At 52.7% G+C, this 26,209-nt stretch overlaps 1 protein-coding gene across 1 annotated transcript in view; it reads left to right on the forward strand.

Annotated features, from left to right (window-relative positions):
* CDH23 (cadherin related 23) overlaps positions 1-26,209 on the forward strand; it is a 377,990-nt gene that overhangs the window by 63,171 nt on the left and 288,610 nt on the right. Inside the window, exons 3-5 of the mRNA XM_055081216.1 lie at positions 3,793-3,935; positions 4,634-4,681; positions 4,794-4,886. Of these exons, the coding sequence (XP_054937191.1) occupies positions 3,793-3,935; positions 4,634-4,681; positions 4,794-4,886 (284 nt within the window). The remainder of the gene's footprint in view (positions 1-3,792; positions 3,936-4,633; positions 4,682-4,793; positions 4,887-26,209) is intronic.

A 26,209-nucleotide genomic window follows, 5' to 3' on the forward strand; every position in this document is an offset into this window, starting at 1 on the left:
TACCGCAATTAAAAACAATAAAAAAGAGCTCCATGTATTGCACAGCCTGAGTTGCAGGGTATACTGTTTCCCAGGTGGGAAACAAACCCAGAGTGTGGTGTGTGTACCCCAGAATCCCACAGCCGGGATGGTTCTCCTGAGGGGCTGCTTCTGGGGGCACTGGGCAGGGGTTGGGCCCCACAGCTTGGCTTCATTCCTGTCTGAATGGTGCACACAGAGGTTGCTTGAAGCCTCCCTGATGGGGAAATGAGCTGCTTGTCCTGGAGAAGCCAAAGCCAGGCCCAGCTTCTACAGAATGGCAGGACAGTTGGGCGGGGGAGGATGTCCCCAATGGGAAAATTGCGGGGCGTCTTGTCTTAAATATAAGATTAAACTGGCACCTTTAATTAGTACACTTAGAAAAGGTCACTAGCAATTACCTGGGACACAAAGAAGGCATGAGCAGGCAAGAGCCCGTGAGGAAGCCGAAAAGGACCATTTTGAGCAGCACATAATTGAGGGGAAAATGGATAAAAGTACAGGAAATTACAGGGTGGGTGACAGCAGCTGATGGCCCCATCCCTGTCCTGCCCAGCACTTCCCTTCTTGGGAGAGCCTGAACATCGAGCCTGAGAGAGCCATTTGGGATACTGGGCCGAGCTGTATGACCTTGGCTGGAGGGTCGGGGTGGCCTTTCCAGAATCCCATCGGCCAGCTGGGAGCTTGGCCCCATATTCTCCACCTGGGCTGGGCCCTGAATGAGGTTGGCAGGTGAGGTTTCCAGTCCAAGGGGCCGCCATGGACTCATTTCTGTACTGGGGACAAGCAGGGCCCCCGTGGGTCTCAGTTTCCTCATGTGGAATCTCCCCAAGGCCTTGGGAAGTAGCTCAGTGTTCCTCAAACTTTGCCACTAAAGGACCCCTGAGGGTATCAGAAAGGAACTGTGTGTCCCTGGCAGTCAGGTGGAGGCTGGAAATTCTTTCACAGTTTTAGGTTGTCTTTAAAAATGAATTAAATATTATATTGTACTCCCATTATATTCCCATTTGTTTTAGAATAAAATAGTTGCATGTCACTGAGCGACACAGATGCTTTGAGAAGATGTGCTTGGTTTATCTATGACTTCACGTACCTCCTCCTTCCTCGTCTAGGAAAGAGCACTGTACTGGGAGTCTCGAAACTTGTGTTTGAGTCCTGACGCTGTTGTTCACCATTGTACCTTGGGCAAATTACTAAATGCCTTCAGTTTCTCCATCTTTAAAATGGGAAGGTTGGGCTCCCCAAAAGGTCTCTGTTCCATGATTTCACTCCTTCTCACCTCCTCTCATCACCATGGATGTTGCCATGTCCTACTCTGCTGTGTGACCTTGGAGAGGCTACTTGGCCTTTCTGAGCCTCAACTTCCTAATCTGTATAATGGGTAGAATAATGACTACCAAACAGAGTTGCTGAGAGGATTTAATGAGAGAACCCATGTGAATGGGCTAGCACCGTGTCTGGCATATCATAAGGGCCTAATGATTGCCCAGTATCTTCCTTTTCTAAGTGTTGGGCTTCCACTTAGGGCCTGATAGGGTCATGTCCATGGAAGTCCTGAATCTTGAGTTCACATATCAAGTGTTGATATTTGTAACGTTGTGGAAACAAATGTGGGCACTGGGCCAGAATGCCTGGGCTTTGAAGTCCAGCTCTGCCCTTTGCTAATTGTGTGGGCATGGTAAATTACTTAATCACTTTGTTACTTTATCTCCGCACAAGTGGGGAGAATAACAGGAAGGTTTGAATTAGGTAGTACACAGAAATCCTTTAGCCCAGTGTCTGAAATGTGGTTAGTGCTCCAAAATGTTAGCTCTCATTGTCATGTTAGAATTGTCTTTTAAAAATTGACTTAGAAAAGCTCATCGACATTCTCTTCTAGATAAAATTCCCAGAGTTTAGAATCCTTCCTTCCTTAGCTATTAATAGATCATCAGAGCTATTCAGTAAATATGAGAGTCAGTATGTGGGAAAGAAAGAGTGTCTGTCTCATAGGGTAAATTGAGGCTTTAAAAGAAGTGATTTGCCAAAGGCCATGGTTCTAACCTAACTACTCCTTGAGAATCAGATGGAGACTATAGACCCTCTCTGCAGAAAATGACACACTGTACACTCAGAACATTTTGCACAGTTCCTGGCAGTTTAAGGACCTCTTGAAGCTAAGGTGACCGGCTGATCCAGTTGTCTGGGATGTCCTGGTTTTAGCACATACCCTGGGAAATGCCTTAGTCCTAGACAAACCAGGATGGTTGATCGCCCTACCTGAAGCCTACCTTGTGAGGGGCGCTGTGAACCCCAGGAGAAGATGACCTACTCTAGGACTTCTTAGGCAGGGCTGTAGGCCAGGCATCCTGATGCCCAGGGTGGCCTCTGGCCAGGGCTTTGTTTCTTGGTGAAGGCAATACCATAGTCCCCTGATTGAGGACAGGAGCTAGACTTTGTCACCCAGCTCTAGACTGGAGTTCCCTGAGGGTGCTCCAAATCTTCCTAACCTCTGTGTACTCTAGTGGTTACCATAAGGCCAGCACCTAATCACTGTTGAATGAATGGCAGGTTTTGTAACATTTTCTGAATTAGAAAATATTGCTTTGTACTTTTCCTTTTCTATTGTGAGATTTGAATATATTGAATGTACCACAGGTTTGTTTGTTGTTTTTAAATCTATCTGCCTAAAAAAAAAAAAAATCAATCTGACTGTTCATGAACACTTTTTTTTTTTTTTTGGTTTCCAGTTTCACTGTTGAATGAATGGCAGGTTTTGTAACATTTTCTGAATTAGAAAATATTGCTTTGTACTTTTCCTTTTCTATTGTGAGATTTGAATATATTGAATGTACCACAGGTTTGTTTGTTGTTTTTAAATCTATCTGCCTAAAAAAAAAAAAAATCAATCTGACTGTTCATGAACACTTTTTTTTTTTTTTTTGGTTTCCAGTTTTAGGCTATTATGAATAAAGCTTCCATGAACATTATTGTACCAGGAAAAGAAAAAAAGAAAATATTGCTTCCATTTGCAAAAGACAGAAATCCACCTCAACTTACTTAGGCAAAACCGAAAAAAAAAAAAAAAAAAAAAAAAGGAGGGGGTGATTTATTAGCTCATACAGATGAGCAGTCCAGAGGATGGAGCTAATTGCTAATTTCAGGTATAGTTGGCTGCAGACCCTCAAACCGTCAGGAATTTCTCTCCATGTACCATTTGGTTCTGTTTTCCTCATTGTTGGCCTCATCCTCAGGCAGGCTCCTCCTCTGGTGCCAAAGATGGCTGCCTGCAGGACCAATTTAGCAATCCCAGTGGAAGGAGAGCGACTCTTTCCCGGTTGTTCCAGCAGAAGTCCCAGGGTTGGCTTTGATTGGCTAGTTTGGGTCACATGCTCATCCCTGAACCAATCACTGTGACCAGGGAGATGGAGTGCTCTGAGTGGCTAGGGCTAAGTAGTGTGCCCATCTTGGAATGTAAAAATTGAAGGGTTGGGAGCTTGCACTCATCTGAGCCACTTGGAGGACTCCTTCTCTAAATTAAGAAAAGAGGACAGGCAGAAGTCACAGAACATGGTGAATGACAGTTCCCTGTTACACACTGTGACAAGTGGCCAGGATGGAGACAGGGAGCCCGGAACAGAGCCAAAGATGCACAGGGGTCTTGCGGTAGTCAGTGACCTGCTGGTGGTCTGTTGGGCGGCTGCTCCCCACAGGGACTCAGCCACCTGAGTAAGGTGCTGAAGAGTGGACTAACCTCCCGTCTTTGCCCTCTGCTCTCTCCTGCGGGTACTTCAGGTTCCTCTGTGACCCAGTTGCTGGCCCGAGACATGGACAACGACCCCCTGGTGTTCGGCGTGTCTGGGGAGGAGGCCTCCCGCTTCTTTGCCGTGGAGCCTGACACGGGCGTGGTGTGGCTCCGGCAGCCGCTGGACAGAGAGGTATGACCCTCCTTGACCTCTGCCCCTGGCCTTCCCTAGGGAGGCAGAAGCACACATTGGGGGAGGATGGCTCGTCGTCTTCTGACCCTGAAGCAGCATCTTCCTGCCTGAGTGGTGTCCCTCTTCCAAGGCCAGTGTTGATGTCTGGACTTGGGGTTAGAATAGGGTGGTTTGGGGTATCTCCAAGTAAGGGGCAACACTGGATAGACAAGAGGGACAATGACCTTGGGTTCATCCCCTGTAGAATAGCGGCTCCACGGAGTGTGCACATCTACACCCCCCAACAAATGTTCCCCCAAAGGACGTTTTCTCGAGACACAGGAATTGATGGCGGTAGCCCTTAGCAAATTAAGGTAAGAGTTTGAACAAAACCCCAACCCCTGCTTTCTCCTCATATTGAAGTGGCCCCAGAGGTGATTTGCTCAAGATCACACAGCAATTTAGAGACAGAGCCCAGATTAGAACAAGATTCCTGACTCCTAATCTACTGCTCTTTTATGGGAAGGATCCATATTCTGAACCTACTTCCCCAGCCCAGAAGGCAATACTTATTCTTTAGGGAAGCCTTCAGATTTCCAGTCCCAGACCAGCTCCTGGGGCAATGCTGGAGGGTCTCCACCACGAAGTAGGGCTCCGGACTCAGGGCCTCAGCTCTCTTCTCTAACTCTGACCTCCTCTCTCCCTCCGTTTTCTTTCAGACCAAGTCGGAGTTCACGGTGGAGTTCTCTGTCAGCGACCACCAGGGGGTGAGTGTCCCCTAAGGCCCCTGCTGCCCTGGGAGGCAGGGTTCCTGAGCCCTTGGGTAGAAGGAGGCTGGAGGCTGATGCCAATGCTAGCTCCTCACTCTTGTCTTGCCAGGTGATCACGCGGAAGGTGAACATCCAGGTTGGGGACGTGAATGACAACGCACCAACATTTCATAATCAGCCCTACAGTGTCCGCATCCCTGAGGTAGGGGCCCCCAGGGTCACACTTGAGGGACATTGGGGGCCTGCTGCTCTGGGGCCACCTGGGAGGAGGCTGATGCTGGGAAAAGGGCAGCTCCAGCTCCTCCTCTCCTGCCCACACCTCAGGCCAGGCACCAGCTCTGGTCAGGTTGGTGACTGAGCCAGCGCCTCTGAGGGGGCCTGTCTGCTGTTTGGGGGGGAGCCTTGTGCCTGAGAGAGGGCCTGCCTTGGATGAGCCCTCCCAACTCCAGCCGGAGTCAGGGACAGGATGCAGGTTGGGAGGGGCAGGTTGCACCTTTTTTCCATTTACAGCCAGTGCGGGCCTTGGGCAGGTAGGTTGGCAGGCCTAACCCCAGGCCTCCCAGCTTTGGCTAGAGCAGGTCCCCCAGGATGCAAGGTGCATGCAGTACCTGGAAGGGGCTTTCTTTCTTGGACCCTGTGCTGTCTTGCTGGCCTTCGGCTGCTTTGGGTTGTCTGTGTAACTCAGTGTATCTGCATGAGTGCGTGTGGGTAAAACCAAGCCATTGCTGGTAATTGAGAAGTGCAAATTATTGCATTACGAACAGTTCGTTAATAAGCTGGCTGCTGGCTCCTGATGGCCCCAGCATTCTCATTGCTTACTGTCCCTCTGCCCGGTGGCTGATGGCAATCTTCTGACCTGACAGCGATTCAAAGACCTTGAAGGTGGAGGGTAAAGAGCTTCTAACTGGGTGTCCCTCAGGCCTGCCCTCGGGGCTCTGGGTTGGGCGGCAGCAGTAAAGGTTTGGGGATGGGAATGATGGGAGATGGAGTCCACTGGGGAGAGGCAGCCTGGCACCATGGCATTGGAGTGCTATAGCCCCTTTACGTTATAGGTCATTGGATCAGGAAACTGAAAGAGCTTTAGAAAATATCTATTCAGTTTATAGATGAGAAAAGTGAGGCTCAGTGTGGGAGAGTGACTTGCCCAAGGTCACACAGCTTCGACTTTGAGCCTCCTGACTCCCAGGGCAGCTTCAGATTCCTCAGGAATGAAGAAACCTGATCTCATGCCTCTAAGTTCCAGTTGCTGGCCCTCCTTACTCAGCTGTGAGCCAAGGGTCCTGTGCTTGTGCCAGACAGTGTGAAGTAGGACAGATGTGCAGGTCGGACATACCAGCGGTACTCATGCCCTTCCCCTGATGGGGTGGGACATAGGGAGAGAGAACCTGCAGTCCCAAGCATGGGGACACGGTGCCCTGAGCTGTGGCCGGTGTGCCCAGGACTGCAGCTTGGCTCCGGGCCCCCGCTCATTTGGAAGTCTCCCTAATTTAATGGTCTCTACGTGCCAGCCTGCACTCCAGGCCCGGGCCCAGAAACCAAGGGCACAGCTCGGAGTTAATGAGCCTTGCACCCATTGCTCAGCTGCCATCCTGGCAGGCATGGCTGCCCTCTGCCTTCCCTCATGGTGGGCAGCAGACAGCAGCAATAGCAACGGGATGAGGGGTCGCATCCCTGCTCCCCAGCCCTTGGGCCAGGCCAGCCTTTTCCTCTCTCCCTTGCCAGGAGAAGATGTGACCTCCAACACCACCCTGTTGGAATCCCCCTGGATTCTCCAAAGGCCTCTGCCTCCAAGTAGAGAGCCTCTTCAGTCATTCATTTATTTAACAAATATTTATTGAGTGTCTGCTGTGGGCTTGGCGCTGTGCCAGGCTCTCACTGCACAGAGACCTGGGAGGCCAGAGGAATATATAATGAGGGGAGCCAGAACCAGAGGCCAGAGACCCCAGGCCTAGCCCCTGCTCTGCTCCCAGATTGCTGGGTCCATTTGGGCATGTCACTTAACGTCTCTGGGCCATGGTCCTCCTTATCTAATAAAAGCAGAGGACAGGTGGGATAAAATGGCCTGCCTCCTGCCCATCTGATGAGGAGAGGGTAGGCCAAGAGGGGCCGGCTGGAAGGACACACAGTCCTTGGAAGAAGGCCTGTGTGGTTTACTCGCTTGCATGTAAACCTCCCTATCAGGTCACTTCGGTGGCCTGATACTCGATGCCCTGCTCAGGGCTGCTCCGTGTGGCCAGTGGGCATGTGGTGTCAGCTGGATGGAGGCCTGGCCCCTCCTGACCCGAGGTGGCTTGGCACTGACCAGCCCTGGCCTGGGGTGGTCACCTGAGCTAGAGCTTAGCTGCCTGGCTCAAGCCCCAGCTGGAGTACCAGGGAAGAGTCTGCTGGTCCTGGCCCAGAATTCAGGCAGGGGTCTCCTGCTTACATTGAAGTCACCCTGGAAACCCCAGGCCCTTGCCCTTGAGAAGCACGATTCAGTGAAAGAGGCCCTATGGATGTGAATAGGATGAGAATGCAAACCAGAGAGATGGGGGCACTGCAGACCCTGTGAGGCATCAGTCTTGAGGGGGTGCCAGAGTGATCAGAGAAATCTCAGCAGGCTTCCAGGAGGAGGGGGGTTTCCAGGAGAAGCTCGCCAAGGTGAGCAGCGGAGCTCCTGTGTTGTATGGTGCGAAGAGGGAGACGGGAGGTCAAGACATCCGGGTTCTAGTCCTGATTGTGCCAGCAACCGGCTGGGTGAGACTTTAGACCTGTCACTGCCCCTCTGCTGGCTTCAACTCCAACAGCTGTTAAACTGGGGCCCCTTCCAGGACTGACATGCCGTGATCTGAGGAGGAAGCCCAGCAGGAGTGGCTCCTTTCTTTTCCTCCAGTACTTCATTATTCCTTGAGGGCTGACAAAGACTTCCAGTGGCTGCCTCCATCCACTCAGCTCCTCTTTTGGTCATCCTAGCCCCCTGCACACCATCCCTAACCTTCCCAACTTCCACTCCCCCCAGCCCTAGGGGCCCTGATAACGTTTGGGTCTGTTGTGTCCAAAACCCAGGGATAGGTGTGGGGAACAAGTTACAGGGAGGTAAATCTAGGTCTGCATATGGAAGAACTTTCTAATGAGACCCACCCCACAATCTACTCCCCTATCCTGCTGAGGATGTACTGAGCTCCCCATCCCTGAAGTTATACAAGCAGAAGCAGGAGAACCCCGTGTTTCAGAAGCCATCTAGTACTGAGTGCCGGAGAGGTGATGAATCAGAGGCTCCCAAACATACTCCATCAGAATTTCCTGGGGGACTGTTGGGAGGCATATTCCCAGGCCCCTGCAGTTCTTTTCTTTTTTTTAATTAATTAATTAATTTATTTGGCTGCCTTGGGTCTTCGTGGCTGCGTGCAGCCTTTCTCTAGTTGCAGCGAGCGGGGGCTACTCTTAGTTGCAGTGCACGGGCTTCTCATTGTGGTGGCTTCTCTTGTTGCGGAGCATGGGCTCTAGGCACATGGGCTCAGTAGTTGTGACTCGCGGGCTCTAGAGCGCAGGCTCAGTAGTTGTGGTGCACGGGCTTAGTTGCGCCACGGCATGTAGGATCTTCCTGGAGCAGGACTCAAACCCGTGTCCCCTGCATTGGCAGGCAGATTCTTAACCACTGCGCCACCAGGGAAGTCCGCCCCTGCAATTCTGAATCAGTAGTTGGGGGACAGCTGGCCCAGGAAGCTGCATTTTTAACTCCATGGTGACAGCAAGCCCTGGAGGATAATATCTGTGGCCCTCCCCATCAGAGGGTTTCTGAGAGGTGCTGGGGTAGCCCATCTTTGAGGGGAACTTTCAGCCTGTCAACAGCTGCCTAGAGACATCACCCATGGGGACCCACGTCCTCAGGCCTGGAATAGGAGCAGATGGGAGGCGGGGCAAGACCAGGCACTGCCCCTTTCCTAGGAGAAGCTCACCCGCCCCCTGCCCACCCAGCCCTGCCCCGTCTCCCTCTGAAAGCCCCTGCCTAAGCCGGGCAGGTGTGTTTTGGTTTGTTTGTTCTTGGTGTCCCTCCTGCCCACCCCTCTCCCCTCACTAAGCTGTTCTACATGTAATTATCCATTTTATCAGGGTGAAAGGCCCTGCAATTCACTTGTCGAAGCCCTAACAAGGCAGCGTGGATGCTTTCAAGTCCGTAAAGAAAAGGGAAATCCTGCTAGAATTGGCAACTTAATTCACCAAGCCAACCTTGACAGACCTCATTAAGCCCCTGTGTATTCATTTCAGGCTAATGGCTGTCACGCTGACTGCTGTTTGATTTGCTGTAATAGACTTTTACGGCATTCCAATTTGCTCAAACGTGTTTGCCTGTGTCTGTGCCCAGCGACACTGCTCCAGCACCTCTGTTAGGGGTGCGTGCCCACCTCGCTGACCTTCAGCGCTGCCCCACCCACTGCGTCCCTCCAGCTGTGCCCTGGGGAGGTGACCCTCAGGCCTGGGTGTTTGGGCAGGAGGATGGCGTGAGGTTAGAAGTCAGATGGTGCCAGGTGGCTCCTCGGGTCAAGGAGGGCCTCTGAAGCGTCAGGGGTGGCCACATCATTGAAGTTCTGAGAAGTTCAGCCTCCTTAGCTGGGCAGTGGAGGCTTTTTATCCATCTGGCATCAACCTACCTTTCTCAACTTATCTTCCGGTATTCCTCAACACGAATCCTCCTGTCAGCCAAGGGGCTGATCCAGTGCCTCTGAGCGTGTGTCTGTGTCTCTCTCTTTTCTTTCTTAAACACACTTTGGACTGTTCTGACTAGTACTGGAGTGTTTTCTTTCTTCTCTCAGCCTAACTCTATTCTGCCTATCCTTCAAAGCCCAAATCTGATCTGCTGTGCTTTGATCCACTCAAATCGTTTGAAATGAACACAAACATTTGTTGAACAGCTAGGGAGCAGGGCCCAGGGGTTTTCAGCTGGCTTGGATATGCAGGGTAGAAAAAACAGACTCTACTGTTTGCCAGCTTTACAACTTTGGAAGGAATCTAACCTTTATGGAGCTCAGTTTTCTTATCTGTAAGATGGGCAACAATATTTGCCTTGTGGGGTTATTGTGAGAGCTATAATAAGGCAGGTAGGAAAAGCCCTTAGCCCAGTTTGTGGCTCATAATACATTTTAGCCACATCATAAACTACAGAATTGAGCCACACTCAGTCACCATAAACTACTGGTGACTGAGACCAGGGTCTTTGTGCTCAGGGAAGGTAATTTTACAGAGAGAAAAACAAGTAAGTAGATGTCTAACTATGTCTAAATGTATTAAATGCTATGGTAGCTTAGAATGTGCAAAGTAGGGTGGAAGGCGTAGACCTATGGAGGGGACTGTGGAAGGTGTGACCTGGTCTATATATGGGGGCTATTTGTTTGGGACCTTAGAGGATGAGTAGGAGTTTGTTAGTCAGAGAAGCAGATTATGTTGTCTCTGAATATCAGTACTTTCTGTGATCCATTAGCTTCTTTTCATATATTGGAATTTTCCAAAGAGGGACATGAACTCTAACTCCTGACCAGAGATTCTGCTGAGGTGGGACAGTGACTGTATAGGTGTGTGTGTCCCTTGCAGGTGCCCACTGTTACCTTGTAGAAACAAAGCCAGGCTGGAAGTGGGCCTGGGCCCTCTGGGTCCCTCCCCAGTATCTGTGATGGACAGGTCCTGCATAGATCTTTGTCACCCCTGGCTTTGGGTTACCAGCTGTAAGGTGGGATGAGGCTAGAAGGGGACGGGTGGTGCTGGGACAAGTTGACAGGGGCCTGAGAGACTGAGAGTCCTTGCCTGAGCCTCAAAGCTGGCTGGGGACAGGGTCGGAGCCAGAACCCAGGGCTCCTGGCGCTGGGTCCCACTAGGCCACACCATCTCTCCATGTCACTTAATAAAGACAAATGAAAGTTACTCCTTGTATATCCTTACTAGAGATGGGAAAACAGGGAGAAGAGTATTCCCGTCAATCTTTTGTCAATGAAGCAAAGTAAATAATTCATTTCTATAATGATAATAATAATTTGATGTTTTGTTGTAATTCAGAGCTTCCTATGTGCCCAATGCCGTACTTGCAGTGTGGAAGCTCACTGAGTCCTCACCCCATGGGGTAGCCACTCATGTTTGCATTCTACAGATGTGGACGGGGAAGTAGAGAGGTTATATTAAGTTGCCCAAAGCTAGGCAAGGATGGAGCCAGGATTCAGAGACAAGTCTGGTTATGGGTTCTTTGGCAGGTAGCTTCAGTTCTACCTGCAAAATGGAAATAATTATATTGCCTTGCAAAATTGTTGTGAGGATTAAAGTGTATGGGACCGTGTAAGAGAAGTACTCAGCGTAGCGCCCAGTGTAAATGCCCAATAAATGCTCATGGTTGTAGTTGTTGTTTGTATGTCCGTCTCTCCCGTCAGACAGAACAGGAACAGAGCTTGGTCACCTGTGCGTCCTCAGCACCCAGTCTAGGACCTGTCCCTTGGACGTGAACTTCAAGAACGGGCAGAGCCCTGCTGCTTCCTGTGCCTCTTGGGCGGCTGGAAGGACAGCAGGAGGATTTATGCAAAGAGCTCGTTGCTGGGGCTCACCGATGCCCTCTGTTGCCTGCCAATTCCTGAATCTCAGCCATGCCATCCCATGTGCCGTGGGCATGTGGGGAGCCCGGAGTGGCCCAGAGCCTGAGGAGGTGGACTCGCCAAACTTATTAGCACCCACTGGGCCCTACAGCAGTGCCCCCAGCTGCCCTCCTCAAGGAGTGCCCATCAGATGCTGAATGATTTATAAACTGCATCCCCAGGTTGCAGAGAGACATGGGGGGTGAGGGGGACTTCCACTGGCTTGTGCCTGCCATCCACCCTGAGGTTTCAGCTCTGCTCATGAGAGTGTCGTCTCCCACGCCAGGAGAGGCAGACCCTTGACAGGCCATATTAATTTGTACCTCGGGGCCACGGTGCCCAGGGGCCCCCTCTGCATCTATAACCACCCGCCTATTGATCTGGGAGAGGGAGGCCAATAAATCATTTCAGGGGCTCTGGATCCTGCTGGCCAGAGTCAGAGTAGTCTGTTCTAGCCAGGTGGCAACCCTGGGCCATGTCTCTGTGTCCCTCAGTGAGCAGCCGGTGCCTGTGCCTTTTCTGGTCTCCCCCTGCTATCAGCACAGTGACGGATACCTGGAACCCCTCCTTTCTCCCAGCGGGCGGGTGTCTCAGCCTGCAGCAGCAAGGACAGCGAGCTTTGGGCTTGTAGCAATGGAGATATGCATATGGGCAAAGCAATAGGGCTGCCTGTTTCTACAGTCTTGAGGTGGTGGTGGTGGGGTGTGTGTGTGTGTGTGTGTGTGTGTGTGTGTGTGTGTGTGTGTGCGCTCATGCATGTATTTAAGTATTGTCTTCTCTATGTCCTAGTGTTTTCACTGTCTTTCATTTGTCCTCATGACAACTCTGTAAGTCAGGGGAAAGTTATTCTTCCCATTTGCAAGATGAGAGAAATTGAGGCCAATACAAGGTGACTGCTTTCCCTAAGTCTGCTGGCATCAGATATGCTTGCAACGAGAGCCATAGTCTTTCTCTCTCTCATTTTTCAGCATCTTTGCATGGGTCTTTTTGCAACTTTGCCATGACCTGCTGTGGTTTGCCAAATGTTGCCCAGGGAGACGAGCTGGGGACTCTGGGCTCCGAGCACAGGCTTCCTCCCATCCAAGGCTGGATGCTGTCACACAGCCCCACGCACAGGCTATGGGGGTTCAGTGGAGAAGCTTCACTCAGAGCCCACCGCCCACTGTCTGCAGTGAGGACCATCCTCCCTGGTCAGGACCCAGCCATGGTCATAGCGATGCCCCTTCCGTGTGACCTGCAGGGTTAGTGTGCGCCCAGAGGTAGCCTCCAAGATTTCAGTCCTCAAATGTGCATGCAACACATTTTCGTGAGAAGTCAGAGACCCACACATGGGTAAATGCCAGGCTGCTCAGCCTGCCTGCAGGGAAGAGTCAACATCTTTCTGCCACCTCCTCCTTGGTCTTGGGTGCCCGGGAGGGAGTAAATGGAGTCCCACAAAACCCAGGCCCAGAGAGCTCAGCCTAGCCACACAGTCTGAAGCTCCTTGCTCCCTTCTCTGCCCTGTGGAGTGAAACCCAGGACCCCCCACCCCCGAGATCCCTGTGGCAGCTCCTTCCATGCCCGTGGGGCATGGCCAGGGCTGTGGGCACCCACCCCCCACCCTCAGCACGAGGAAAGAGAACAGTGTGGCAGCAGGAGACGGAAGGAGCCCAGATGTGATTGAAATTATTATTTTGTCTGAATGGTAATAATGTTTTTAATTATGTCAGTTTCCTCACCGATTCTCGCTGGGAGTCTTTGGGGGCCCATATAATTCCATTGCAACGACTGCAGGACCCTCTGCCATGAATATGAATCAGGGGACTGTGTGTGGAGCCCAGCTCGTGTGCATTAGGGATTCTCTGGCACGTGCCGGGATAACTTTTATGGTGCCCCCCACCCTTTAAATAAAGAACCTCTAAATGGAAGGAGATGATAGCTGCCTGCTGGAGATGTTCCCGCAGCATTGCTGGGCTGTCAGCCTCGTGCGCCGGAGTCCATCTGGCGTCTTTCATCCCCCTTTCTCTTTACTGTTCTCCTCTCCCCCGTGGTGGGGCCCTGTTGGAGGAAGGGTGTAAAACTCCTGCCTGCACCCCTTTTCCTCCAGGCAGTGAGGTTTCCTTAGACCTTGGGTGGGAGAACAGGTTTAGGAAACAGAGGGTTGAAGAAGGTCCCTTGTGCATCCAGGAGCAGCCATGGCTTCACTGCATCGTGAGAACCTGAGCCCCATCTGTGACACAGGGACCCTGGTCTGTACTGCAACACTGTGATGGAGGCAGGCACACATGGCCTCTTGCTCCACACTGGAAGGCCTTGAACAAGGGGTTTAGCCTCCTGGAGCCTCTGTTTCTTCATCTATAAAATAGGGATACATTGAGGTTGTTGTGAGAGTTCAATGAGAGCATGTGTATGAAGCAGCACATCCACAGGGTAGCTGATCGGCATTCCTGTTGTTCTGAAAAGTTCCCAGAGAACTTCAGGAAAGTTGCTTGGAAGACCAAGGAGCTCGACGGTAGGCTCCGTTGCTGTGTACTGATTGGTTGATATTGGGGTGTTAGTGGACAAGAAACTTACAGTCCAGTGGGAGACAGGAAACATGAGGAAAACATGCAACAAAGATGTGACAAGGAAAAAAATGGAAACAGAGTCACCTAGAAATAACTAGTAATAGGCAGAGAGCATTTCAAATAGACTCCTTGAAACCAGCACCAGAAGGACCGTCGAGGTGACTCCATCCCACCACACATTCTGTAGAGATCAGCAAAGCCAGAGAGGGTCAAAGATTTGCCCAAGGTCACCTGGTAAATCACTGGCAAACCACTGAAGACCTAACGTAACCAGGGAAGATGCTCAGGGAGATGGTTTCCAGACCCGTGGTGAGACTGAGTGCGTCCCTGGGTGGAGGCGCAGCGCTGTTCTCCGAGGTGGATGTCCAGAGCTGGGCTGGGGGCCCAGCGGGTGCTGCCTTCCGGACTCCCATAGCACCCCACACCCCAGGAGCCGTGGCCTGGCAGTCTGCCTTCTCGATGAAAAGCCCACTTGAGGGTGTGCACCGACCACACGCGGTCCTGCCTTTCCTCTTCTCGGAAATTGCTCTGTGATTTTTGTCTCAGCCCCTCTACTTACCGTAACAAGTTCGGATATTGTCAAAATGGCTTGGGGACAGGCCTGGCAGCCCCCCATAACATGGAGGGCCCACACAGTAAGCTTGTAGTGACGCATTCGCAGGCTGCCTGACCCACCTTGTTTTCTACCAGAAAATGAGAGAAAGAGAAAGAGGGAGAGAGGTCTTGGGTGATGGAATTATTATAATTTCTCTGATTCCTTAGCAGCCTTTAATTACTTTGCAACTTTGTGGTGCTGGCTGGAAGCTGGGAGGGGCTGAGTTCTCTCCCTCTTTATAATAACCTTAAGTAGAAGCCTCCTGTCCGTCTATTAAAAAGCCCGCTCTTCTCTCCAGATGTGATAATGCGCCTGAGAGATCTCACCCGGGTGTAATCACTAGGTGCAATGCAGTCGTCTCTTCTCACTGTCTTCACCATCCACTGGCCAGCCCACCTCCCCAGTGTGGGGTACTGCCAGCCACAAAGAGCCGAATGCCTGGTCACGTCCTTGTCCAGGAGGGTCACAGGCTCAGGCTGTCCCCTCTCGCAGTCCTGCCCCCGAGAGAGGGAAGGGGCTTGGAGGCCTTTTCCACGGACCCTTCCCCTCTCGGTATCTCCCAGTGTGAGCCCAGCTGTGCCTCCCACCATTCCTAGCACAAACCCTACATTGAAATCCATTCCATTTGCATGAGGCTTTACTCTCCCAGCTTTCTTGTCCTCTCTGTCCTGGATCCTCACTACAGGGTGGTCACTTTCCTGCCGCCCTGCCTTTGTTCATGTTGTGCCCTCCCCCGAGATGCTCTCACCCAAACCCACTGCACCGTCTTCCTTCCTACCATTTAGCCAGACCCTAATCTTCCTTCCTCAGAGCAAGCCGGTGGGGGGAGGGCGGGGGAGGTTGGTCCTCTCTGTCACCATTTACAGATAAGCAAGCCAAGTATTAGAGGAGTTGGAAGACTTGCCCGGGTTATTCCGTTTGGAGGTGGCCCACTGGGATCATACTTAGGCCCTTCACTTGGTCTTCTCCACTGGACTTGAAGGCACAGGCCTCTCTTAGTCCCTGCCCTTGGAATTGCTCCTACACCCATTCCGTCCATCCTGGCTTCTAAACCCCACTCCTGGGCCAACCCTCTGCCTCCTAACCTTGGCCTGGCCTTTCCTTCCTGCAGTGGCCCCAGGCCCCCTCACGGGCAAGAGAGGCCAACCAGTCCCAGGTCTGGGTGCTGAGTCTTCCTCGGGCGGGCTCAGCCAGTGGGCAGCCCCTCCTGTCTTGTCACCTGTCCATGCAGCTCAGCAAGTTAAAGTGGGGAGAGCTCTAGCCTGGAGGGGACAGGAACCCCACCACCTGTGGCTGGGTGAGTCGCTTCCCCCTTCCAGGGCTCAATTTTCCCCTCTGTTAAATGGGACTGTTAGTCCTGAGCCTGTCCACTCCATAGTGGGAGTCAAGGTCAGGATGGACAGGAAGGCTCTGAACTTAAAGCCTCATGCAAGTAGGACAGCTTAACCCCTGGGGTATTTTCTCCAATGGCCCTGCAGGCTTCATGAGTTTTCTTTTTTCTTTTCTTTTCTTTTCTTTCCTTTTTTCTTTTCTTTTCTTTTCTCTTCTTCTCTTCTCTTTTCTTCTCTTCCCTCCCTTCCTTCCTTCATTTCTTTTCTTCCTTGTTTTTGAGTCTACGTATTACCTAAGCATACATATAGAGACATGAACAATCGTAAGTGTTCATAAGTTTATGAGTTAATTGCGAAGTGCACATATTTGTGTTACCACATCTGGATCAAGAAACAGAACCTCTCCAGCTCCTAGAAGCCCCCATGTGACTTTTCCAGTCCTTCCTCCTCCCTCCAGAAAGTAAGCAGTGTCCTGGCTTCTAACCCCATGGATTACTTTTGTGCATTTTCATTTTATAGTATACATTCTATTAGGTTTTTATCATCACCTAAGACCTGGGGTAGAGGCAGCCAGCTTCGTCTCGGAGGTCACTTCCCACAGTTGTTAGGTTAATGGTTTGAATCTTGGTCTCACAACTCATATCTGTGAGTCCCTAGGAAACTTCCTGTCTCTGATTAAATGGGTGTGGTGCTGATGCAGGGTTGCCACTGTGCAGGTGACATGAGATGATGCATGTGCAGGGCTCAGCCTACAGCCCACACATGGCAAGGCTGGAAGGACTATCACCTGTGGGCATCACTTCTAGGCAGCCCCTCCCTAGTCAGGGGTCATCTCTGCAGGTGGATATGGAGCTGCCTGAGTGCTGGGACAGGAGGCTGCACGGAAAACTAAATAGAGTGGTTGAAACTTGGGTTGAGAGGAAGGGGAAAGGAAAAAAGGATGTAGGCCCCTTCCCTCATAAAATCTCCTTCGATCCTCATAGAAGTCTTTCACCTGGTAAGAAGGGTGTACTTGTCCTCATATTATAGCTGGAGAAATGGGCCCAGAGAGGTTAAGTGACTTGCCCAAGGCTACACAGCTACACAGTCCCAGATGCCGTCTTCTGTTAACTGGCCCCCAAAGTGAGTCCAAATGCATTTTACCCCCAGCGTATCCACTTGGGGTTTGGGGTTTATTGTAAGCCTGCCGGCTTCTGAGAGGCCAGCCTTGGGTCTGGAGAAGGTGGATGGGGGGAGGTGTTTGGTTGAAGTGACCTTTATTGAGTTCTGGCACCTTCAGGCTTCCACAAAGCTGCAGCTCCTACCAGCAACCCAGTCTCAGGCCTGCATGAGAAAACACAAAAATCTTTAAAGGCTTCTTAGCAGCTTGAAGTGATTGTTGTTGTATTTTTCCCTTCTCTATTCAGGGCTGGGGCAGGGCCAGAGCAACGGGAGAGGAATAATAAATCTCCCAAAATGTTGTCTTTCTTCCCACCTCCCCAAACCATCAGATTCCCCAAACTCAGGGCCATGAGACCTTTTTAAAAAACAACAAAAAATCCACCAACACCGCCCGAAAGATGGAGATGGAGGGAAATGCAATAGCAGCTATTGGGGCGGAAAGCCCTAAATGGTGTGGAAGTAATGCCTAAAGTGTGCTGGCGATTACAGACATTTCCACGGAGCCACGCTCGAGCTGCATGGGTCGGTGACAGCAGCTGTGGGGAAATAAATAAATAAGTGAGCAAGCCTGGGAGATCCCATTAACTGTTGCTGTGCAGGAGGGAGGTTTGGGGCAGGTCACTGGTGACGAAGGAAGGAAGGTAGACAGGATCATTCATTCATTCTTCCATCCATTCATTCAATTGTACTGAGTCCCTGTGATGTGCAAGGGATGTCACTAAAAGCTTTCCGTGGTGTTCTGAGGATGGTGACCAGAATCCCACCAGGCTGGCAGGGTCTGGCTCCAGCCCCTTCTTCACCTCCCCTTGGCTCTGTGCTTTCTTGTGCCTTTACCTTCTTTCTGGTGCCCAAGGGCATTGTGCCACAGAGCCTTTGCACGGCTGTTCCCTCCCCCCTTTTCATGAACCATTCCTGGTGTGCTCTGTTCCCAAGGCCTGATGCTGAAGGCAGCTCAGAAGTGCTGGCGAGTCCCCCACCAAGGCCTTTGGAGAAGGGTTGAGCCTGGTCTCACCGGAGCTTGCAGGCAGCAATGGGAAATGAGGGCATCTCACTCAGGGATGTTGGAGGAAAGGGTGTCATCTAATGGGACTGGGGTATGGTAGGTAGAAGAGTAGCCCCAAAGATGTCCACATCCTAATCACAGGAACCTGGGACTATGTTACCTCACGTGGCAAAAGGGATTTTGCAGGCGTGATGAAGTTATGGGCCTTCATGGAGAGATATCTGGCTGATCTGTGTGGTCCCACTTTAATCACAAGGGTCCTTATAAGACGGAGGTAGGAGAATCAGAGGAGATGTGGCCATAGAATCAGAGGTCAGAGAGAAAGATTTGAAGTTGTTATGCTGCTGGTCTGACCAAGGAAGAAGAGGCCATGAGCCAAGGAATGAGTGTGGCCTCTAGAAGCTGGAAAAGGCATGAAACAGATTCTCCCCTGGAGCCTCCAGAAGAAACACAGGCCTGTTAACCACTTGATTTTAGTCCAGTAAGACCCATTTTGGACTTCTGGCCCCCAGAACTGTAAGATGATAAACTTGTATTGTTTTAAGCCACTAAGTGGGACTTTGTTTCAGCAGAGGTAGGAGACAGATACAGGTGCTTTGAAGGCAGAGCAGTAGGGCACGCATTCTACAGTACACCCCTCCAACACCCCCAAACTCTACTTCACTTGCTCCTTTGGGGCCCTTCAGGCAGGAGGATATGTGTACCCAGAGGTGGGTTGTCTGGACTTAGGTGTGAGGCTGGTGGTTGTTAGGGATGATCCATGAGGGCCAGCCATGGGGCAGGGGCACCTAGAGCTGTGGAGGGCCCCTTGCTGGGAAGAAGCCTTGTAGAAACCAGGTGGGGTGAGGTGGGAGAGCCTAAGAGCCCATTCTGTGGGTATAGAGAAAGGGAGAGCTTGCAGATGAGGGGGTGGAGCGTTGTGTTGAGAAGTGCTGCATCTAAGAACTGGCTGCCATGCTCCTGGGACCCCAGGAAGACCTCCCCATTGCCCAGAGGAGGGCTTAGCAGGTGCTTGAGTGCTGGAGACCCTCCTGGAAAGCTTGACCTTTTGGCACCAATGAGCCCAGAGACAGAGATAGAGGAGTTTCTTCTTGGCTTACTACCAGAGCAGTATTGGGATGTGGAAGTGTTGGTTCCATGCACCTGACCCCACCCTCAATCATTTATTCACTCATTCATCAAACTTGCTGGATGCCAAGTCCATGCTGGGCCCTGGGGACACAAGAGGAGTGAGATATTGTCCCTGGCCTCCAGGAGATCCCGGCTGGGCCCTGCTCACCCACAGTGGCACCTTTAAAGCAGGATGGGAGGCCAGTGCTTGAGGGCTCGGGCAGCCACCACCCAAAGCTTGGCCCCCTCTGGATGGCTGATGAGTGGAATAGGGCAGTCACCCATCCCAGCTTTAGTGCTACGGGAAAGCTGAGCCCCGCTCCCCACCCCCCGCCCCCACTGCCCCCCTCCTAACTCCCAAGTCCCCTGTGGCATGTGGCATGAATGGAGATCAAGCATGTCTCCCTCCAGGCAGCAGAATTGGACACACAAACTCTAAATGAGCTTGGCAAATTGGTTCTCTCTGCTCTGTCCTTCCCCTCCACCACCCGGCCCTGCAGCAGCCTGGGTCACCTGTGGGAGTTCTCAGTCTGGGCTGGGGAGGGAGGGAGCAGGGACTGGTTTGGGTCTGAGGCCAGGAGAGGCTTCCCCCGCATCTGGGCTCCCCATCTTCTTCCTTATATCTTAGGTGAGTGTAGACCCCACAAGATAGAAAAGGCCTTTCTGGATTCAGGGGCATTACTGAGGAAGGGACGGGGCACTGGGCCCCTAGCAGGCCTGGCATGGGCTCAGTGACCTTGCCTTCCTCCCACCTCCTGTTCAAGCTTCTGTTTATACCACTTGTCTGATGTGTGGGTTCTCCTGGTCCCAAGTCCCAGGATTCGTGAACTGATTAAAGATAGGATCTGTATCTTATAATTCCTTGAACCCATAAGGGCCAGGGGTACTGGGTGTGAGGAAAGCACTGAATAACAGCAGTAATAACAATAATGGAGACTGTACATGCATTCACTTGGTACTTTTTATCACCCATCTGTGGTGTAGGTATTGGGATTATCCCCACTTTTAAGGTGGGGACTCTGAGGCTCAGAGAGGTTAAGTCAGTTGCTGATCTGGGATGTGAACACAGCTGGTGCACCTCCAGGTGCCCCACCCATGCTGTGCTGCCTCTGTTGACAGTGGGTCGGGAGGCAGGGCCGTGGAGGTGTTCGTGGTGTGCGTGCCCGGATTCTCAGTGGACCCAGCAGGCGGCGGACCACTGTGAGAGGGGTGCTAGGCTCCTGGCAGCCCTCTCGAGGTCTCCCCCCGTCCTTCTCTCTCCAGACGGTGCCCAGTGCCATGGCCAGCATGGGATAACGAGAGGGTGGGATGCCGCTCCCAGTCCTAGAGAGCCCAGATGGGCAGCGCGTTCCTGGAGAGATACCTTCCCACCCCTGCACCAGGACACGCATGCGTGCACACACCTCAGGCATGACGTCCGCCCCGCCTCCTTCTGTCCCGTGTGTCTCCCTCACGGGTCAGCGCCCCGGCGCGGTAAATCATGAGCCAATTGGCCACAGCCAGCGGGAGGCCAGGAGGACACAGGGAGGGGACGCTGCCATCAAGGCCATTAGCACCGAGCTGGCCAGGCAGACGAAAGCACAGCTGGGTGGGAGAGGGTGGGCCAGACCTCTTCCTCTGGGCACTGTTCTGGAGCCCTCCAAGGTGTGACATGGGGTGGGGCACAAGCATGGAACATGTGTGCTCAGGAGTTCACTGAGTGTGCGGGATTCACGGTATAGACCCTTGGTTATGCCTCCCCCGTGAAAACAGTCTTCAGATGGGGACAGTCACATTATACTAAGGGAGTGGAGATAAGCTCCTTCCTGCCTAGATTCTTTGGACTGGAGCAGACCTCACCCCAACTCCACACCCCTCACCTCCCATGGCAGCAGTGTATCTTAAAGGAACACCAGACTGAGATTCTTCCTCATGTCTTTGGGCCTCTCCTTCCATCTCCTCGGGCCTCAGTTTACCCATCTATGCAGTGCGGTTAATACCCTTAGCTCTAGCCAACTTCCTAACTAGTCAGTGTTGTTGTTAAGACACAGATGAGCCAATGGGTATGAAATGACATGAAGACTAGACCCAGCTCTCCAGGTTGTGGCCCAGCTGAATTATGCCATCATGCTGTGGCACTCAGAGGGGCCTGGGTGGCATTCCTGCCCCTAGAAGGAGAAAGTAGAATGAGTGTTGTGACAGCAAAGACCTGGGGCACTGGTCTGGGGCACGTCACTCCCTGCTGCCTCCCTGGACATGGGTCTCAGTGTTCTCTCCCCACGGCGAGAGTTGTTCAGGCCTAGTAGTTGATGAGCAGAGGCAGGGCATGTGTTGTCAGTAAACTGAGGCCCTGGGCCTCAGTGTCCTCTCTGTGCAGCCGGTGCCTTGGGACGGGTCCCTTCCCACAGTCTCCCCTGGGGGGCTGTTAGGCGGGCAGGCCCGTCCCTTCTGCATGGCTGGCCTTGCATCCGGCCTGTGGCAGACACAGCTTTTTTGTTTTGGGTTAAAAACCTCATCGGAGCGTTATGATATTGGAATGTGAAGGGTAATTGAGCTGAAAGCTATTCTCTTCCTGCAACCAGCGCGTCAGGAGTGATTGAGGCACGCGGGCCTGCACACCAGCCTGGAAATCCTGGTGAAAGGCCTGTGCAGAGATGGTGGGGGGAGATAGATGGAGTGGAGCCAGGCCCCCAGAACCCTGGTTCCCCACCCCAGGGGTCCCGGCCTGCCCTGAAATGTGCCCCCCTGGGGCTCTGAGCTGCCAGGCTGGGCCTCCACTTCCCTGGAACAGATATCCGAGGTCCCCGGTGTGCTGGTAGTACATGGAGGGGCCCTGGTGACAGGTCTTGAGGAGGGGGCTGGGCACTGGACTGAAACAAGCAGAACAGGTTTGTGCCTGCATCCTCTGCCCCCTCCTCTCTGCTTTGTCTTCTCCTGCCCCTACTCTATAGAGGGTCTTTTTCTCTGCTTTCTACACATCTCTCTCTTTCTCCCCACCCCCCGCTATCTCTGCCACTGTTTGTACAACTCCAGTGTTTTCTAAGCCATTTTACTGCACAGTTGAATCACCTGAGGATCTTGTTGAAATGCACATCCTGATTCAGGAGGTCTGGGATGGGGCCTGAGACTGTGTTTCCACCAAGCTCCCATGGGATGCCAGTGCTGCTGGTCCCCAACCTCACTTTGAGGAGGAAAGTTCTAGGAAGCAGCCAGGGCCAAGCAAGAGTGACCCAGATTCTCAATGTAGGGTTCAGATGTAAGGAGACTCCCAGGAGGGCTGCAGGGCTGCCCTCTATGGTTGTGCAGGTGGTGCACTGAGCGAGCTGGAGAGTGCTGGTAAAGGCAGCCCAGGGCTGCTCATGAAGCCGTGTACCTGGAGCTGGTGGCGTCGCCCGGAGAAGGAAGCCCGTTTTTCTTGGCACAGTAGGCCAGTACAGGCTGTGTTCTCGCAGGGCAGGTCCACTCTGAAGGACAATCTTTTTCTAATTTTGCACACAGGCATCAAACAGGCTTGCCCCCGAGCTCCAGGCTGTCACTCTGTGGCTGCTTCTGCATCCGCTTGTTCCTCCTCCCTCACACTGCCCAATCTCACAGCTTCTCCTGCACAGTATGGAAGTCCGGGAGGAAGGGAACTAGAGTGTATCATGCTTATACGTCAAGACCCAGATTCTCCCTTCAGTCACTCCAGCCCCACCTGGGTGCAGAGACTGGGCTTGGGGCTTGCTGAGCCCCAGAAGCCTAGGAAACAGGCCCTTTCCTGCCTCCTGCCCCCTTCCCTGCCCACAGAGTTCAGCTGGAAGGGTTAGGCTAGGACAGCCCCTCTCTCCCAACCGGGTAGAGGGACCAGATCTGCTGCAGAGAGGGGTTATCCCTGAGGAAAGATACTCAGTCCCCCCACCAAACCCGGCCTACACACCCCACCCAGCATATACACGCGCGCGCGCACGCACACGCACACACACACATACATACACACACACACACACACACACACACACACACACATACATATACAACAAACTTGGCCTGGCCCGTTATTAATTGCCATGAAGGCTGAGCTGAATGGGTCCCATAAATATGTGCTCTGGCAGCTCCAAGGAGCCGGGGCTTGTGCTGGGACCCTGCAGCTTATCTCTCTCAGCCAGGCTTTCCCTGCACAGGACTCCACTGGCATCTAACGAGCCCTCCTCGGGGATTTCTGGGCCTGTGTGCCAGGCCCGGCGAGGGCAGACAGGCCCAGCCCTTCCCGGCTCTGCCCTGCTAGCTCCCAACTGAGTTCAGGCTTTCCTCTTACCCTGCTGATGCCCGCAGCCGGGGTGGAGTGGAGCCACAGTCACAGGACAGGCCTCTACAGCAGGCTGCCACGCCCCCTGGGCCTGAAGCCCCCTCCCCCTTTCTGCTTCAGACCTCACTTCCCTCATGCCTCAGCACTGCTGTGCCAAGGACTGCATTGTATGGCCTTGTCATTCTTCTTGCCTGCTTGGCATGTTATCAGCGGGCAGCTGTGCAAGGCAGGGTCCCTGGTGTTCTTGCAGGTGGGTCACCTCTTCTCTTTCTCCCTCTTTCCCGAGCACCTACCTTCCTGACAGCCTCTCATCTCACACCCCCCGCCCCCAACTTTGCATTCACAGCCCCTGTGACCATCAACAAGAGGAAAGAGTCTGCATGCTTATTTTTTCCACCTCTCTGTCCCACCAATAAATAGAGTAAAACACACAGTTAATGCTTACCGGACCGCTAATGCTTATCAAACACGTCCTGTGTGCCAGAAACTGTGCTCAGCACTTTCTAGGCATCATTGCATTCTTAGACCACTTTGGAGAAAGGTGTGTTCACTTTCCCCATTATGCAGATGAGGAAGCAGAGGCCCATAGGTGTTAAGTGACTACCCAAGGTCACACAGCTTGCTAGCAGACACCACAATATGCACGACAAATAGAGTACGTCTATTTGGACACTTTCCTGTGACATGGAGCTCCCAGCTCCTTGGGGTCATCCAGGACAAGTTCAGCCATCTCTAAATTGTTAGAAAATTCTTCCTATGTTGAGCTGGAATATGCTGGCCTGCCACTTGTGCTGCGTCGATCCAGGTTTGCTGGTTGGGATTAGGGTGAGTCTGTGATAGTGTAGCCATGGGAGGCTGCCATGGGGTTGAACCCACCGCCTTGGCCCCATTAGCACCAGAATGTAAGGACTTGTAAGGAGCAAGGGGGGGCCTCAGAGTAATCCCTTCTTCCCAGGACTCCCCCAGCTGTGGACCCCAGGGCTTCATCTCCTCTAGCTTTTGGCTGGGGGCAAATAGTACTCCCAAACTCCTGGAGGTAATAAGTCCAGTGTCCCCATTCAGGATTCTGAACCCCCTTTGTTGGGGGTTCCCAGACTCCATTGGCACTTCCAGAAGGCACTAACATACTTCCAGAATTACTCTGTTTCTTCCATTCTAAGATGCCCATTTGCCCCTTGTTTTGAAATATATGAAGTTGAAATTCGCCTGAGTTAGTCACCTACAGTCTTCGCCTGCACAAATGGTGACCACACTCACCTCACCAGAGGTGGCTGCTCTCAGCTCCTCAGCCCTGCTCCATAGGAAATAGCTCAGGGCCCTGTCCTTGGGAATGTGGGCATGGATCACCCCTCCCATCCCTAGGGGCAAGCTAGTTTGAGTTGGGTTAGGGACCTGAGGACCAGGGAGCCTCCAAAGGCCATCAGTGCCCCGATCCTTCTAGCCATAGACAACACCCACATTTGGCAGTTCCTGTGCAGGCAGGAAGTGCCGACATTTGTGAGCTCCTATACTTGTTCTGCTTCAGCATTAGTGTGGTACCTCAGCACTGGCCCCTTCGGACCAAGATGTTCCTCTCTGAGTGTTCAGGTCAGAACCAGAGATGGGAATAGCAGTATTAATTTTTACATTCTGCTCCCAAGTTCAGTTTTATAAGAAGCTGAAGAGTTTTGGACTGGACTGAATATTTTCCCCTCTTGTTCAGAGACTTTTAGTCCTCAGGGAAACTTCTCGCCAGCCCTCCCGAAAAGGGGGAGTCCCTCCGAGGCCCCTGATATCCACAGCAAAAGGCAGAAACAGCTGCTTGGGAGCTGGGGTTAAGACCCCTCCAGGGGCCTGGGGAGCTTGAGGCATCAGGACCTTCTGGAGGGAAGCCAGTCGACCCCCTCCCTCCCCGACCCCAGCCCTCCCCAGAAGTCCTCAGGCAGGAAGGCTCTAATGGATGAACTTGTCCCTCTGTAGCTGTCACCCGTCTTCAGTTCATTACAACCCCATCTGCCTCTCACTGAGGCTGCTCTGCCAGCCTCCCGGCTGTAGCTGGGGGAGAGAGCACACGCAACAAGAGCAGCTGGGCCTTGGAGAGGCCAATCAGGGTAATGGCAGGTCCTTCTCCAGGGGAACTGAGTGTTGGGACAGGGGTGTTGGAGGAAGTGGAACTCTAGGAGGCAGGTTAACCCTTAGCCTTCTGAATCTGGAGTCTGGGGCCACAGCCAGCACCTCCTTCCACCCCCCAGGGGGCCCTCCCTGAAGTCCACCTGGACCACTCTGAGCTAGACTGAGACTCAGACAGCCTGGCCTTTTGGATCCCCACCCTTGAACTTTCCTGACGCTAAGCCCTGGAGCTTTCAGGTTAACAGTATTCAGTTTGACCTCTGGCAACTGTTTTTATTTTTTATTTTATTTATTTATTTTTTTTTTGCGGTACGCGGGCCTCTCACTGCTGTGGCCTCTCCCGTTGCGGAGCACAGGCTCCGGACGCGCAGGCTCAGCGGCCATGGCTCACGGGCCCAGCCGCTCCGCCGCATGCGGGATCCTCCCGGACCGGGGCACGAACCCGTGTCCCCTGCATCGGCAGGCGGACCCTCAGCCACTGCGCCACCAGGGAAGCCCTGGCAACTGTTTTTAGTTGTCAGTGTGCGCCCAGCACTAGAGCTAGCACCATGGGGCATGATAGTCCCCTGCTGTTCCGGCATCTCCTGGCTGGGCTCCACCTCCCAGTGGAGCGTGGGTCTCTGGGACTGCCTAACTCAGACGGCACTCAGGGAGTGTGCAAATGAATGAGTGGGCCGAGACGCAGCATGACAGGCTCCAGAAACGCAAGCCCCCCTCATTCTAGTCCTGTGTCTGCCACTGGTCAGGAGTGTCATTTCCTCCTGGACTTCAGCTTCTTCACTGGAACAATAAGGATGTGACTACCTCCCTGTCCAC

Source organism: Physeter macrocephalus, chromosome 20, assembly GCF_002837175.3.
Source record: "Physeter macrocephalus isolate SW-GA chromosome 20, ASM283717v5, whole genome shotgun sequence".
Classification (NCBI taxonomy): domain Eukaryota; kingdom Metazoa; phylum Chordata; class Mammalia; order Artiodactyla; family Physeteridae; genus Physeter; species Physeter macrocephalus.